We start from the raw sequence: 17,156 nt of genomic DNA, 5'->3' as shown, positions 1-17,156 counted from the left end.
CATATAGACTTGAACTCTAACTAGCTCACAATTAAAGGCCTCCCACTTTCCTTTGCCTACAAACAAATGACTCCAATCAACCCCTGCAGGCCCCTGTCTAATTCCATCAAAATTCACCTTGCCCCAATTTAGAACTTGAACCTGTGGACCAGTTTTGTCCCTCTCCATAACTATTTTAAAATTAATAGGACTATCATCACTGGTCCCAAAGTGCTCCCCCACTTTCACATTCGTCACCTGTCCTGCCCGATTTCCCAAGAGTAGGTCGAGTTTTGCCCTTTCCCGAGAAGGACCCTTATATATTTGTTGATGAAACTTTCCTGAATGCAGTTAACAAATTCCACCCTATCTCTGCCCTTAACATGGGCATGGTGACTCAGTGGTTAGCACTGTCGCCTCACAGCACCAGGGACCTGAGTTCAATTCCAGCCTCAGGTGGCTGGCTGTGTGGAGTTTGCACATTCTCCCTGTTTCTCCATGGGTTTCCTCCCACAGTCCAAAGATGTGCAGGTCAGGTGAATTGACCATGCTAAATTGCAAAGTCAGGGATAAATAGGGGAATGGGTCTGGGTGAGTTACCCTTTGAAGCATCAGTGTGGACTTGTTGGGCTGAAGTGCCTGTTTCCATACTGTAGGGAATCTAATCTTAATGCTCTGGCAGACCCAGTCTATGTTAGTAAAATTAAAATCCCCTACTAGAACAATCCTATTGCTCCAGCAAGTCTCCCCAATTTCCCTGCATATTTGTTTCTCTAATGCCTCTTGACTATATGGGGGCCTATAGTATAATCTCAATAATGTCACAATCCCCTTCTTATTTCTTAGCTTCACTCACAAAGCCTCACTGAATTGTAACTGATCCTTCAGTTATTGCATCTCTGATTACCGCTGTGATACTCATCTTAATCAAAAATGCAACTCCCCCTCCCTTCTTTCCACCACCTCTGTCCCCCTGAAGCACCTGTATCCTGGCACATTAAGCTGCCAGTCCTATCCCTCCCTTAGCCATGTTTCTGTAATGGATATAATATCCCATTTCACGCCCTGGGTTCATCAGCCTTACCTGTCAGCCCTCTTGCATTGAAATAGATGCAATGTAATCCAACAGGCATTCCTTGCTTTTTGTTATGTTCCATCCTGACCTGTCTCTTCACTTTACTATTTCTGATTACTGTATCTCTTTCCAGCCTCACATTTGCTTCCCTGCTGTTGAGTATCCCACCCCCCGCTAATCTAGTTTAAATCCTACCCACACTTCCCCATGACATTATCATAGTGAGTAATGTTCATGGCACTCAGTACTGTATCTTTCACAGACTTTCAGACCTATACACATCTCTTTTTCATTATTAGTACTGGTAGTTCCCAGGTTGTTCCTCAGGTACTGAAACGGGGTCTGCTCCTGAGTTTGTTCACAAGTTAATTTATACACAGGTCAGAACACAGTGCAGAACAATATAACAGTCATTCGTAAGTACAGGAAATATTCATAAGTCAAATCTTTAAACTTACACTCCTGAATGAGATTGCATTTGCATTTTGGGTATTCCTAAGCCAGACATTCGGAAACCAGGAACCTCTTGCATACAAAACCAAAGGTTGCTGGAAAAACTCAGCAGGTCTGTCAGCATCTGTGGAGAGAAATCAGAGTTAACGTTTCCAGTCCAGTGACCTTTCATCAGAACCCCTTGTATATGTTTGTGTATATAATTACATTTGCCCATGAAATATGAGAGACCTGTAAATTCAGATAATCTAGAGGTTTCATTATTTTGCCAAAAGATGGACCTGAAGGGTTGGCAGTTTACTGAATGGAAGATTAGCTTACTTACAGTGTGGAAACAGGCCCTTCAGCCCAACAAGTCCACACCGACACACAACCCACCCAGACCCATTCCCCTACATTTACCCCTTCACCTAACACTACAGGCAATTTAGCATGGCCAATTCACCTCACCTGCACATTTTTGGACTGTGGGAGGAAACCCACACAGACACATGGCAAATGTGTAAACTCCACACAGCCAGTCACCAAAGAAAGGAATTGAACCCAGGTCTCTGGCACTGTGAGGCAGCAATGCTAACCACTGTGCCACCCACTTGATCATTGACTTTATTGCTCTTCCTGAACATCTGAAGTTTCTGGATCCATTTAAACTCTTAACTTCTTCAATTTCCCTCATGAGGATATCCCCTGCTTTTCAAAAAATAATTTCTTCCTTGCAGTACCTTAACCATCGGTCGTCTCTTCTCAGTAATAGTTTCCCTAGGAGTGAATCTCCCACACCTTCAGTCTGTGAAAGTTAGTTTTTATAATCAATCTGCTTGCAGATCTGTGCTGAATTCTGTAGACTCTTTACTTCACCTTATTGAATGATTTGGACATTTTGATTTGCACTCAACATTTACATTATAGGTGAAAACAATGTTTCCTTCCTCAGTTCTGTTATTTGTGAATTATTTCCTGCATGTACTCACCATAGGCAGAAATACTCACCATTGCTAATATGATCTCTGTCACTGTTGCTAAGCATTATTCCTGGTGTGATAAGATCGTTAAATAATCTACTAGGTTGTGTCTCACCTCAGTATCTAATATCAGATTTGAAGCTGTCCTAGATATTTAGCTGTCCTAGCTGTCATAGCTCACCAACCTGGGTTCCACTTTGTTCATATATACTGTACTCATAAACCTTGCTTATTGCAGTTTGAACTGTACTCAATGTTAATAACAGTAGTACATGAAACCTGAAGTTTATTCAAAGTGAATGAGCAATATGAAACCAAGTAAGCAGCCTTTTCCAGTCCATAATTTGGTCATCTGTCCCTGTGCCCAAAGTGTCTTTGTAGCAGCCCTCAATGAAATGGGCTGTTGTGCTCCAAGTTTAAACTCTGAAGTGCAGGAGCTTACTGTGATTGGATGACTGATGTGCCATGATGGTGCAGTGAGGCTGGTACATGTCATATACCAAGGTTCATGGATGTGCGATGCGTGCAGTTACTGCCTGTGATGTGTTCCCTGAGATGTTGGTGTCAAGTGTCTCAGATAGATGTCCAGAGGAGCAAGTAAGGGTGTGGAGTCACCAGGTCATAGCTCTGACTTTCACTTTGGGAATTCTCATTCCGGTTTCTAACTGGCAGGTAGCAGAATGGGAAAGTAAATATTATGAGGTATGATTAGCTAATGATGAGGATGTTAATGAATGATAAACTCTGAAAATCAATCTTACCACTAGCAGCAAGAATCTTGTCTTGATGTCTAACCACTTGTTTGGAAAATGAGACCTTATGCTTTCAATGTCAAGAAGGGCCACTCACCCAATTTCCCAACTTCTCTCCATGGCCCACGTCATTCAAGGATTGGGAAGCTTTCTCCCAATATTGTTGCACTGTTGTCAACTATAAACAGTGTTTTCTTAACTATAGTTTATCATCTGATAGTATAATGGCACTTGCCCCAGTGTTTATCTTGAATTTCATGGGATGACTATTGACATAAATATCAGCTTGCTAAAAACCTGAATCTGAATTATTTACTTTCCTTCTGAACAATTAATGTTTTCTTCAACTGTACTTTTTCTAACATATGAATCTCTTTGTGGGGGTAGCTATTTGATTTCTTGCATTTCGATGACTGAATCCTTTAGTACATTTTCTGAGTGTGTGACAGATAAAGAAGACATTTTACTTGGCTGGGGACTGTCAGTGCTTGTGAGGTTCTCTACTCCACAGTGATAATATTGTGATAACATTTAATGTCTGAAGCTGTCCTACTTGTTCTAATTGTTGTTTTGTACCTTATTTTGTATGGTGTGATTTGCTTGTAGAGCACAGAAAATTACACTTTTCGCTGTGTGTTGGAATATGTGACAATAATAAATCAAACCAAGTATTAACATAGATAAAGTATTGAGGGACTAAAAGGAAACTTAGTCAGGATTAATGGTTTTATTAATGCAGCAAATGTTATTGTGGTATCACCATAGTCTTACAGACCATGGGGCTTCTCATTAGAGAGAGAAGCAACTGGTGGTGACTTAACCTAAGAGCCACCAGACCTCAGGTAAGGAAAGAGAGTCCTTTCATGGTAAACTCAAACTGGTGAGGGGAATTGAGCATATACTGTTGGTGTCATATTGCTCTGTAAACCAATGATCCAGCCAACTGAGCTAAACCAATACCCACGCAGCAAATAGTTGCTAGTGGAGTGTGACAGTGCTGTGTGCTGTGGCCTTGATTATTTTCAATCCATATTAATGACTTGGATGAGATGGATAATTGCATTGTAGCCAAATTTCCAGTTGCTACTAACTTAGGTAGGAAAACAAATTGAGAGAAGAAGCAATGAGTCTGCAAATTGATAAGGATAGGTTAACTTCATGAACAAAGAAAATTGGTTGATCGAGTACAATGTGGGAAGAAGTGAAGTTAAATCACCACTTTAACAGGAAGGGTAGAATTGCTTAACATTATCTGAATGGAGAGAGACTGCAGAATGCAGAGGGATCTAAGTGTTCTTGTATATGAACCACAGAAGGTTAATGTATCAGTATAGTAAATAGCACAGGCTAGATTTAAATGATTCTAGCCTGCACCAACTTGAGCTTTCTGCTGAGATGTGCAACCACTATCACTGTCATTATGTTTAACACACAGCATGACGTTTATATGCTCCCTGCATCAACTTGAAGGGACACAGGGTTATCCACATTGTGATCCCCAGCTCTAATTGTGGGAACTAACAATCTTAACTCAGAATAATCCGAGTCAAAAATGTATTTGCACTTGGGAAAATAAATGATTTTGTTGAAGGAAAATCATGTTTTAACTAACCCGATTGAAGTTACTGAAGTGACAGAGAGGATTGTGAGGGCAATGTTGTTGATGTTGTGTACATAAACTTTCAAAAGACATTTGACAAAATGCCACGCAAAACGTTTGTGAGCAAGTTGAAAACTAGTACATAAGGGCAGCAAACAAATTTGTCCACAAAATCCCAGAATTACTGGTGAAAATCAGTGACCAGGGTGACAAGTCGGAGCTAAGTCATCCCCATGAGTAGAAGGGAGAGATCTGATGAGGAGTGGTTCCTCTAATCAGAGGCTGGTTCACTCCCATGTTTATTGCTGATGGGCTCACCGGTGATTCAGGGAGAAACAGCCTGTGATTGGAGGAACAGGCAATAGTTCAGGAAGGAAGTTGGCAATGAGGAGGTTAAAAACAATGACTGCAGATGCTGGAAACCAGATTCTGGATTAGTGGTGCTGGAAGAGCACAGCAGTTCAGGCAGCATCCGAGTAGCTTCGAAATCGACGTTTCGGGCAAAAGCCCTTCATCAGGAATAAAGGCAGTGAGCCTGAAGCGCGGAGAGATAAGCTAGAGGAGGGTGGGGGTGGGGAGAAAGTAGCATAGAGTACAATGGGTGAGTGAAGGAGGGGATGAAGGTGATAGGTCAAGGAGGAGAGGGTGGAGTGGTTAGGTGGGAAAGGAGATAAGCAGGTAGGACAAGTCCGGACAAGTCATGGGGACAGTTACTGAGCCGGAAGTTTAGAACTAGGGTGAGGTGGGGGAAGGGGAAATGAGGAAACTGTTGAAGTCTACATTGATGCCCTGGGGTTGAAGTGTTCCGAGGTGGAAGATGAGGCATTCTTCCTCCAGCTGTCTGGCGGTGAGGGACCAGCAGTGAAGGAGACCCAGGACCTCCATGTCCTCAGCAGAGTGGGAGGGGGAGTTGAAATGTTGGGCCACGGGGCGGGTGGTTGATTGGTGCGGGTGTCCCGGAGATGTTCCCTAAAGCGCTCTGCTAGGAGGCGCCCAGTCTCCCCAATGTAGAGAAGACCGCTTCGGGAGCAACGGATACAATAAATGATATTAGTGGATGTGCAAGTAAAACTTTGATGGATGTGGAAGGCTCCTTTAGGGCCTTGGATAGAGGTGAGGGAGGAGGTGTGGGCGCAGGTTTTACAGTTCCTCCGGTGGCAGGGGAAAGTGTCAGGATTGGAGGGTGGGTTGTTTGGGGGCGTGGACCTGACCAGGTAGTCGCGGAGGGAACAGTCTTTGCGGAAGGTGGAAAGGGGTGGGGAGGGAAATATATCCCTGGTAGTGGGGTCTGTTTGGAGGTGGCGGAAATGTCAGCGGATGATTTGGTTTAATTACGGAAGATCAACTGCTCTACGTAGCCAACAAAACGTAGAGCAGTTGATCTTCCGTAATTACACCGGCACCACTCCCCACCTCTTCCTCCGCTACATTGATGACTGCATTGGCGCCACCTCGTGCTCCCGCGAGGAGGTTGAGCAATTCATCAACTTCATCAACACATTCCACCCTGACCTTAAATTTACCTGAACTATCTCTGACACCTCCCTCCCCTTCCTGGACCTTTCCATCTCCATTAATGATGACCGACTTGACACTGACATTTTTTACGAACCCACCGACTCCCACAGCTACCTGGATTACACCTCTTCCCACCCTACCTCTTGCAAAAATGCTATCTCGTATTCCCAATTCCCCCGCCTCCGCCGGATCTGCTCCCAGGAGGACCAGTTCCACCACAGGACACACCAGATGGCCTCCTTCTTTAGAGACCACAATTTCCCTTCCCATGTGGTTAAAGATGCCCTCCAACGCATCTCGTCTACATCCCGCACCTCCGCCCTCAGACCCCACCCCTCCAACCGTAACAAGGACAGAATGCCCCTGGTGCTCACCTTCCACCCTACCAACCTTCGCATAAACCAAATCATCCGCCGACATTTCCGCCACCTCCAAACAGACCCCACTACCAGGGATATATTTCCCTCCCCACTCCTTTCCACCTTCCGCAAAGACTGTTCCCTCCGCGAGTACCTGGTCAGGTCCACACCCCCAAACAACCCACCTTCCAATCCTGGCACTTTCCCCTGCCACCGCAGGAACTGTAAAACCTGCGCCCACACCTCCTCCCTCACCTCTATCCAAGGCCCTAAAGGAGCCTTCCACATCCATCAAAGTTTTACTTGCACATCCACAAATATCATTTATTGTATCCGTTGCTCCCGATGCAGTCTCCTCTACATTGGGGAGACTGGGCGCCTCCTAGCAGAGCGCTTTAGGGAACATCTCCGGGACACCTGCACCAATCAACCACACCGCCCCGTGGCCCGACATTTCAACTCCCCCTCCCACTCTGCCGAGGAGATGGAGGTCCTGAGCCTCCTTCACCGCTGCTCCCTCACCGCCAGACGCCTGGAGGAAGAATGCCTCATCTTCTGCCTCAGAACACTTCAACCCCAGGACATCAGTGTGGACTTCAACAGTTTCTTCATTTCCCCTTCCCCCACCTCACCCTAGTTCTAAACTTCCAGCTCAGTAACTGTCCCCATGACTTGTCCGGACTTGTCCTACCTGCCTATCTCCTTTCCCACCTAACCTACTCCACCTTCTCCTCCTTGACCTTTCACTTTCATCCCCTCCCCCACTCACCCATTATACTCTATGCTACTTTCTCCCCACCCCCACCCTCCTCTAGCTTATCTCTCCACGCTTCAGGCTCACTGCCTTTATTCCTGATGAAGGGCTTTTGCCCGAAATGTCAATTTCGAAGCTACTTGGATGCTGCCTGAACTGCTGTGCTCTTCCAGCACCACTAATCCAGAATGAGGAGGTTGCCAGGGCCAGGGACAACAGCCAGCTATCGTTTACTTGATGTAACCACTTGCAGGTTGCAGAATGTGTGGGTAAATATTTGAAGGAAGAAGGTAGCTGTAAATTGGGAGAGAGGGAGAGTCTGCAAGCTGTTGAGGGAGAGAGAGGCTGTAAAGGGGATGGAGAGCAGACGTAGCTACAAGGAGGTTGAACAGAGAGGGAGATTGAATGGGGAGGAGAGAAACACTACGGAGAAGAAGAGACAGTTTTAGACCTGTCATTGAATGAACACTCTGCTGACTGGAAGCCAGTAAAATTTGAAATTAATAAGATAACAAAGTACTTGTAACTGAATCTAAGAATATTAAGAGAGAGTAAGAGTATAGTATTGAAATAAAGAATCAGCCTTCATTATGTTCATTGGCAGAGCAGATGGAATGGACCCAATAACCTTCCCTAGCTCCTATTTTCTATGTTTGTGTGAATGTGGATTTTCTACCTTAAGAATGCATACGTTCAGGAGCTAACATATAGGAACAATTGCAGTGAATGCTATTGTAATGAATGATGTGTCAATTGTTCAATTTAAACCTGAAACTGAGACCTGAGTTGCTGTAGAAAGGCTAGCAATTGCCTAGTCAAAATAAACCATCCTTTTGAATAAGCAATGAAATACATTAAATGTGATCTCAGATCTGTTTACGATGATAATTTCTGTGTGTAGAACATCGTGTCAGTAATTTTGGAAAAAAAAACTCTCCCGTATTTATTCCTGATGTGGTCTTTTGCCAATCTAAATATTGTGGTGTCTCGAAAAATCAATGTTTTCCTGGTGTGTTCTCGCTGTACATTTAATGGCAGGCTGATAATCACGTAGGGTTTTGATTAATTATTTTAATTTTGCTTGTATGTGAGCCCAAATTCCCCATATCTCAACATAAATATAGAAGGTATTGCTACAACATGGCTGCATCGCCTGACAAAAATGTCAGTGAGACCTAAAAAAGGCCCCCTTGAAAACCAAGGTGTAGCTCTAAAAAATTAAAAAGTAGCCCCAGAGAAATCTCATGCAAAGCCTTCAGAGAAAGGAAAATATTTACTGCCCTGGTTGAAAGAGGCTCAGAAATGATTGTGGGACACAAAGCAGAGAGCTTTGGTGATAAGTTGTTATTTTTCAGACTAGAGAGATCTAAACAGTAGAATTACATGTAGGTCAGTATTTGGAATGCAAACCTGTTTGATATATATTAATGCCCTAGATTTGCCATAATTACAAAATTCCTATAAGACCTGACACTTGGAAATGTGGTAAACAGCAAGGAGGGCACTAACAGCTCTCAGAAGGAAATAGAGAGATGAAATTTAATGCAGAAGTGTGTCAGCACTTCATGTCAGGATAACAATGAGAGCCAATATAAATTAAATTGCTCACATTTAAAAAGGGTGTCAGACCAGAGAGACCTGTGGGCATATGTACACAAATCTTTAAATGTGACAGGACAAGTTGAGAAGACTGTTTAAACCAAATAACCTTTCAAGTAGAGGCATAACCTACAAAAGCAAGGAATCCATGCTAAACCTTTTGCAACACTCTGAATTAACCTAATTCAGTGCACCTTGCCAAAGGTAGGCAATGGTCTAATGGTATTATCACTAGATTGTTAATATAAAGACTGAAGGTAATGTTCCAGGGACATAGTTTCAAATCTCCCCCACAGCTGATGGTGCAATTTGAATTCAATAAAAATTGTGAGAGTTTTTAGTCCAGTGATGCCAATTGTTGGAAAAATCCATTTGGTTCACTAATGCTTTTTAGGGAAGGAAACTGCCATCTTTACCCGGTCTGGCCTGCATGTGATTCCAGGCCCATAGCAATGTGTTGACCCTTAACTGCCCACTGGGTAAATTAGGGATGGGCCAGCAATAATAGTAAAACAAAATTAAAGGATGCCACAGTCCTGAAGAGATTTACGAGAATGGTACCACGGTGAGGAAACTCAGAAACATGGAGAGGCTAGAAAAGTTGACTATCATCAATGGATTACTTTACACTGCATCATTCCGAGATTTACTGTCAAATAAATTTAGACAAATATGCCAAAACTATCTAAAGCTAAGCACTATACATTTCTCTCATTTTTTTTTTCCTTGTTTCTCAAAGCTGCAAACTGAGAACTGGAAAAAACATGCGGATCACTCATCGTTAGGGTTTCATCAAATGCTGAGAGACAGTAAGGACTGCAGATGCTGGAGAGTCAGAGTTGAAAAGTGTGGTGCTGCAGAGTTAGAGATTGAGGAATATATAAGAACAACCTGACAGTGATTGACTTCAGTACGATCTCCCTCTTCTACTAGTAAACAGAAAGCCCACACAGGACTCTGGCGGATGCCTAACTTGGAAACTCAGTTCTAAGCTGCAGTATGTTAAAGGCTTTGGTTTATATTATAATGAGCCTCCGAGGAAAGCTTATAACTGGCAACACTCAAGGAAGACCTTTCACTGAATTGACTCTTGAATAAAGAACTGTTACACAGCAGAGGAAATTTTGCTGTCCAGTCCTATTCTCCCCACTAACACATTCCTCATTCTAGAATTAGATGTTCTAAATACAGTAATACTTTTGGCAGTCACATAACCTTTTATTATTTAATTAAAGTAACGTGTTATTTGCTTTTGATGAAAAGGTGCAGTACCTGTTCAGTGTTTGATGGAACTCTAGATACATTTCAATCTAAACAAAGCCATATGGGAATAAAATCAAATCCAACAATTAAGTGTAGTAAGAATAGAAAATAGCTCCATGAACCAAGGAATGCTTAGCTGATTCCCAACATCATTCTGGCCCCTCCAAATCCATAAATTATCTTCAGCTTCTTTCATTTCAACTGTTTTGATCAAGTGCATACAACATCACTGTTGTATAAAGGGAACGGTTTATATGGCCAGTTAGAATTGGGGCAGAGCTTACATTTCAAGATAATCCAGAGTAACCATTTAGCAAAACATTTTTCTGGGTTTGAAGGCATGCTTATTTACTTAAGTGTGGAAAGTGAGTATCACTGGCAACACCATCACTTCCTGCGTATTCCTCAGTCCCCCGAGGAGGTGATGGTGAAATGTCGTCCCATAATTTATGTGCAACGGTCTTGGGAGGGGAGCACCATTCCCTCAGCTCCACGGTTGTTTGGATAGTCTGGGCACATTGTTTGGAGGCATTAACATCCAGTGCAGAAGTCACCATTGCATGCAGACCTCAGTTGCAATCAGTAAAATTAAAAGAAATGTATGAGAGGAGTTTCAAGAGAGGTGGTGCTGATGAAATGGTGATATACTTCCAAATCACAATAATGTTTGACTCAAAGGGAAACCTGCTGATTGTGGGTTCCTCTCACCTGTTACCCTTTTACTTCCAGGTGAAAGAGATTGCAGGTTTAAATGATACTGTCAAAGGAGCCTTGGTCAGCTCCTGCACATTATGGTTGGTGTACACTGATGCCACTGTATACTGATGGTTGATGTAGTGATTGTTTCAGATGGTAGATGGGCTGTGGACATTGTTGAGTGTTGTTGGAGCTGCACTCAGCCAATCAAGCGGGAAGTATTCCATTGCACTCCTGACCTCTGCCTTGTAGATGTTAGAACAGGTTTTGGGGAGTTGCAAGATAATTAATGATGCCTTTTAATATGAGTTCTGTAAATGTTGCAGTAGGTTTTCAAAATAAATATGTGTGGTCTACACAAAGCAATATAGAAACAAGTTACTGTGCATCTGTTTTTAAAATGACATTTGGTATCTGTTTCTACAGGTTGCATTTGCACAAGGAAGTACATCAAATCACACTGAAGATGTGAAATTTAGAGGAACTAAAAACACACAAAAGCATGTCTTAATAAAAAGCAACAAGATATCGCCCTTAAGCCAGTGGATGATGCAGACTCTGCCAAGCACAGGGAATTCGACTCTCCTGGGATTTCCATACTCCTCACCAGTCTCTTACTCCAAACAGGATCTTTGGGATTGGTTGGGAAATATATCGGATCAACATGAAGACCCCCAGTCTCGAGTCAAGAGACGTCCAATTGTTAAAACGGGGAAATTTAAGAAAATGTTTGGATGGGGCGACTTTTATTCAAACATCAAAACCGTGAAATTAAACCTCCTCATCACTGGAAAAATCGTAGACCATGGAAATGGTACGTTCAGTGTGTACTTCCGTCACAATTCCACCGGCCAGGGAAATATTTCAGTCAGCCTTGTGCCACCCACAAAAGCAGTCGAATTTGACCTGGCTCAACAAACAATAATTGACGCCAAAGATTCAAAAATATTTAACTGCCGTGTCGAATATGAAAAAATTGACAGAGCGAAAAAGACTGCACTATGTAATTATGACCCGTCCAAGACTTGTTACCAGGAACAGACACAAAGCCATGTGTCCTGGATCTGTTCCAAACCCTTTAAAGTTATATGTATCTACATTTCATTTTACAGCACAGACTATAGACTGGTGCAGAAGGTGTGTCCTGATTATAATTACCACAGTGACACTCCCTACTTTCCATCTGGATGAAGCAGAGGGGGTGGGGAAATGTATTTTTTTTAACAACGTGGATTTGGAATGATTAGCAGATTGACTCACACACTAAAGGTCTTGGTGATAACAGTTTAGTAACGGTTGTTAAAAGTGTTTTCTGCCTGTTATTACAGCATTGTGCAGCTCTACAAGTGTCAGTAATAATGTCTAAAAAAAATCCACCACAAAAATATTCACAAAAGTTCATGTGGAATATCAACTTTCATGGGACACTTCAACAGTTGGTGTCTGTTTCTGTCCCATTGGTAATAAATATTCATGGCTAGAAGAGCTTCAGACTCATGTCGGCAATAGTTTATGGTCTATGAAATAGTCCGGGTGACAAAAATAGCAAAATATTTGACCAATCATTACCTAATTATCATCTAAAATCTTACTTAATGATTTGATATCAAAGCTTCTAAATAATTTTGCAGGTAGATAAAGTGCATTACATTAATAGTAAAATGGATGAATAATTAAATAATTACCTCCTCCATTAACTGAGGACACTGGTAAATTGTAGATATTATGTAAAATGCCCACATGTCTAAACAACTTCCACTCAACATGTCTTGTTTAATAATCTCTGCTTCTCCCAGTCCCCGATGTGCTTGTTACCTTCATAGCATAGTTTTACAGGTCAGGTGGAATTAATATTACATTATTTATCATAGCATCTGGATAACAGTGATTGAAAACTTATAGTAAAGGGAGGATGTCAAAGTAGGCGAGCTCATTAACTTAGTGTTCATTTTCCTTTCTCTTTGTCGAATTGAAACATTCTTCCTCATGCTGTTAATTTTTTGCCCTGCATGGATAACATTGGTTTGTGAGTATATATGCCACCAAGCCACCTTAGCAGTCAGATAATGTCTCTGACCAAAAGAGATACAATATCCTATTGTTACATTATTAACTACAGTCTTCTAGTTTACTTATTTTAAGATAAAAATTGGGGCAGGGGGGAAAGAGAGAGATGTAAATGTAAATTTAGTATCTCTTCAAGAAATTAACTAATGCATGAAGATGAGGATAAGGTTGTGGTCAACGGAGCTGTCACCTGCTGTGCATGTAATAACAATAAGGGAGTCTTGGAGGTCTGGAAAGGATGTGAGTACCAATAACAGCACAAGTATTTTAACTATTATACATAATGCCATTGTTTGCACTGAGAAATGCTCTCTTCCGCACTGTGTATGTAAACTGGTATGTCTCTGTTGTGTGTATGTGTTCACTTCCACTATTTGCTCAGTTACTCAAAAAGAGGAAAACCTGAGAAGACAAATTGTTAATGAACTTTACTTGTCAGCCAAAAGATGGAAAACAGTTTGAGCCAATTTTTTCACCATTTTTGTTTCTCATAAGAATACCCAGACAGCCAAATTTGTGCAAACATATTCAATGTTAGCTGGTAGAATTAGTAAAATGCACTATACACGGTATATGAGAACATTTCATAAGGCAACTCTTTCTGAACAAATAGTATCTGTAATTATTTGAAGAAAAGCTAGCAAATCCTAAGAAGGTACTTACTGGTGGAGTAATTGCACGTACTTAGGCCACCCACCTGTCATCTCATGACAGGTAACATCAGTGTGACTACCTTCTTGAGGAAACTCACAACTATCGAAACTTTAGACGTTTCTGATTTGTAATTGGAGACCATGAGGGCAATGAAGCTTCTCTTTGAATAGTTCCGTCCTTACCAATAGCTGAGGTGAAAGTTATTAACTCATCTTGAGGTCAGTTGGATAGATTGGTCCTGTCGAGCACCTAACTTGTGGTTGATGTTGTTGAATTAATTAAATACCAAATAGTAGCCCTTCTTGACATGGTGGAATGAGGCAATAACCTGCTTCCCACTTTGAGCTTCAGCACATAGGCATGTTTGCAAGTGGATAGACGTAATATTTATTAGTTCTCTAAGACTGCAAGCATTCAGCACTGACTAGAATTTGGACCTTCCTTTCTCTATTGGATGAGTTGAACTACCTCTTGTCTGGGTCATGATGTGATGCAGGAGAAGGTAGCAATGTCTCGGAAAGGTGCACTCGAAACATAATCATTATGTCTCCTTCAGCCAATAAGAGAACAACACTGAGAGGCTTGTCAGCATTACTATCCTTATTTAATGGTTAAAATAGAGGGAACTGTGACACTGAAAATAATTAAGGTTTCTTTTTCAAGCTGTATAACTCAGGACGTTCATCAGAAATCTCCCCTTCAACTCATACTTTATCATCACTACCACGATCAGCAGTGCTGGACCACATTAATCTATCATACTTACTAATGACAAGCATCATCAATCAATAAAATATTAACCTAGGTGTGTCTAATCAAATAATGAAGCAATATGTCTGATCAAAGTCTGTAACAATCAATCTTTCAGATCCACGACATTTTATTTGGCCACCAATGACAGCTGTAAAAGAAGTGTGGTCACCATAGAAACATGACATGATGATCTTATTCACCTCATAAAATTTCAGTCACTTGAAGTGTGATATAACAATGACTGTTAATAAGTGATTTTTATGCTGTTCAAAAAATGAACAGCTATAAACCTTCACCTACATCAATGATACGCATATAACACTGGAGAAACAGATTTGAAAACCTAAGTTTATTGAATAGGCATCACAGTATGATCAAAAATAAGTCTTTGAGTTTATTTTTAACAGTGTTACTGAACCACAAATGCTACAGCTCATCAGATTCAGATCAATTATGAAACTCGGGTAGATTGCCCAATTCCCCTCACTTAGGTCAGATGCCTTAACTGTACATCAGAAATCCTGTGGTGATTCAGGATTCATAAAATCTACCTACAACACCAAATTATTGATGCATCATAAAGCAGGAAAAGCAGACAAGGGAAAAAGATAATCAAGTTTACATTATATAGCTTTTGACATTCCCAGAACATCTCAAAATGCATCAAGAGCCAATAAATTATTTTTTAGATATTTTACGAATAAACCTGCTCAGAGATGTTACCATACACCTCAAGAGCAGGTCGGACCTCAACCCAGGCCCCCTGGCCCAGAGGTAAGAATATTATCACTGCACCCCAAATTACTTCTCAACATACAGGGTGAAACCTAATGCAGGGTGAGGAGGTCATCAGACTGAGCCCTGCAATGCCTCTTCTAGGGAAGGCCCATTGTATTAGGTGCCACTCATGTACTTGACTGGGTGGCAGCCATCTTCCACAAGACCAAGGACATCAGGGGTGGAGAAGTCTTTCCCACCACAGGCCAGTTCGTGGTAGCCCTATTGAATGGCAGCATCACTGGAGGGGAAGAAGTGAGGACTGCAGATGCTGGAGATCAGAGTCAAAAAGTGTAGCACTGGAAAAGCACAGCCGGTCAGGCAGCATTTGAGGAGCAGGAGAGTCAAGGTTTCGAGCATAGTCTCCTGATGAAGAGTTTATGCTCAAAACTTCGACTGTCCGGCTCCTCAGATGCTGCATGACCAGCTGTGCTTTTCCAGCGCCACACTTGTTGACTTTTTTTAGATGCTGAGAGATTCAATGGATATTGCCAACACAACAGAGACAAAAATCGTAACTGCTGCAAAAACACAGCAGGCCATAGATGAGGGGTCACTGTTTCTGAAGCATTAACGCTATTTCCTCTCCACAGGTGCTGCCAGACCTGTTGTTTTTCCAACAATTTCTGATTTGTTTCTGATTTCCAGCATCTGCAGTTCTTTGGGGGTTTTTTTGTGATATAAAGAGGTTCATTTCTTTAGATGTCACATTGCATCTGCAGATAGACAGGACTATTGTACTAAATTGGAGGCTGATATAAAATTAAAAGCTTCTTTAAAAAAAACCAGCCATCATTCATACTTGATTCAAATACAGTGATCTTAGTTCAAGGTGAAAACTTTAAATACAAACAAAGTAAAGGAGAACTTGGTGGACCAGTTCTGAAGAAGAGCCTAGGAACACTAACTCTGTTTCTCTCTGCCCAGATGCTGCTAGACCTACTGAATTCCTCCATCACTTTCTGTGTCTATTTTTAGGTTAAAACATGTAGGAGTGAGACGTTTATTACAATAAGGTTTTACATTAACTTTTAATGCCCATTGGCATTACTTTCAACTTTCTGATTAAGGGATCCAGTTGTAGGGTTTGTGCCAGTTTCTCTCTGCCCCTCTGGTGGTATCTCCATGCAATCATGGAATCCTTACAGTGTGGAACCAGGCCATTAGGCAAATCAAGTCCACACCAATCCACCGAACAGCATCCTACCCTCCTATTGTATCCCCGTAACCCCGCATTTCTCATGGCTAATCCATCTACACATCCCTGAATACTGTAGGCCAATTTAGCATGGCCAATCCACCTAACCTACACATCTTTGGACTGTGGGAGGAAACCAGAGCACTCAGCGGAAACTCACACGGACACGGGGAGAATGTGCAAACTCCACATAGACAGTCAAACAAAGGTGGAATCCAACCTGTTTCCCTGGTGCTGTGAGGCAGCAGTGCTAACCTCTGAGATGCTGTGCTGCCTGTAATCCAGATAAGGATCCTGATCCTGAAATTTGAATTCAGTTTCTCAGAAGGAGCTTAAGACCATAAGAAATAAGAACAAGAGTAGGCCATTTGATGCCTCAACTCTGCACCACCATTCAATAAGATACAACATTCCTCATGTTCATTTTCCCGCCTTTTCCACATTATCCTTGATCAGGGATCTATCTATCTCCATCTTAAATATACACAAAGATTCTCCCCCCACAGTTCTCTGGCATGAAACCTCAAAGACTCACAACCTTCTGAGGAGAAATTCCTCCTCATGGACGTTTTGAATTGATGCCTCTTTATTCTGAGACTATGCCCTCTGATACTAGGTACACCCATGAGGGGAAATATATTCTTAGCATTTGATCTGTCAAGCAGCCTTAAGAATCCTAAATGTTTCAATGAGACAC

The 17,156-nt window shown here is 41.9% G+C and overlaps 1 protein-coding gene across 2 annotated transcripts in view; it reads left to right on the top strand.

Moving 5' to 3' along the window:
• LOC140465862 (neurexophilin-1-like) overlaps window positions 1-15,573 on the top strand; it is a 104,371-nt gene extending 88,798 nt beyond the window's left edge. For both annotated transcript variants that reach the window (XM_072561731.1, XM_072561730.1), the window contains exon 2: window positions 11,437-15,573. In XM_072561731.1, the coding sequence (XP_072417832.1) occupies window positions 11,437-12,201 (765 nt within the window). In that variant the 3' untranslated portion in view covers window positions 12,202-15,573. The remainder of the gene's footprint in view (window positions 1-11,436) is intronic.
• The last annotated feature ends 1,583 nt before the right edge of the window (window positions 15,574-17,156 follow it).

This window comes from Chiloscyllium punctatum, chromosome 42 (genome assembly GCF_047496795.1).
Source record: "Chiloscyllium punctatum isolate Juve2018m chromosome 42, sChiPun1.3, whole genome shotgun sequence".
Taxonomy (NCBI): domain Eukaryota; kingdom Metazoa; phylum Chordata; class Chondrichthyes; order Orectolobiformes; family Hemiscylliidae; genus Chiloscyllium; species Chiloscyllium punctatum.
This window is presented reverse-complemented; position numbering and strand designations above follow the sequence as displayed.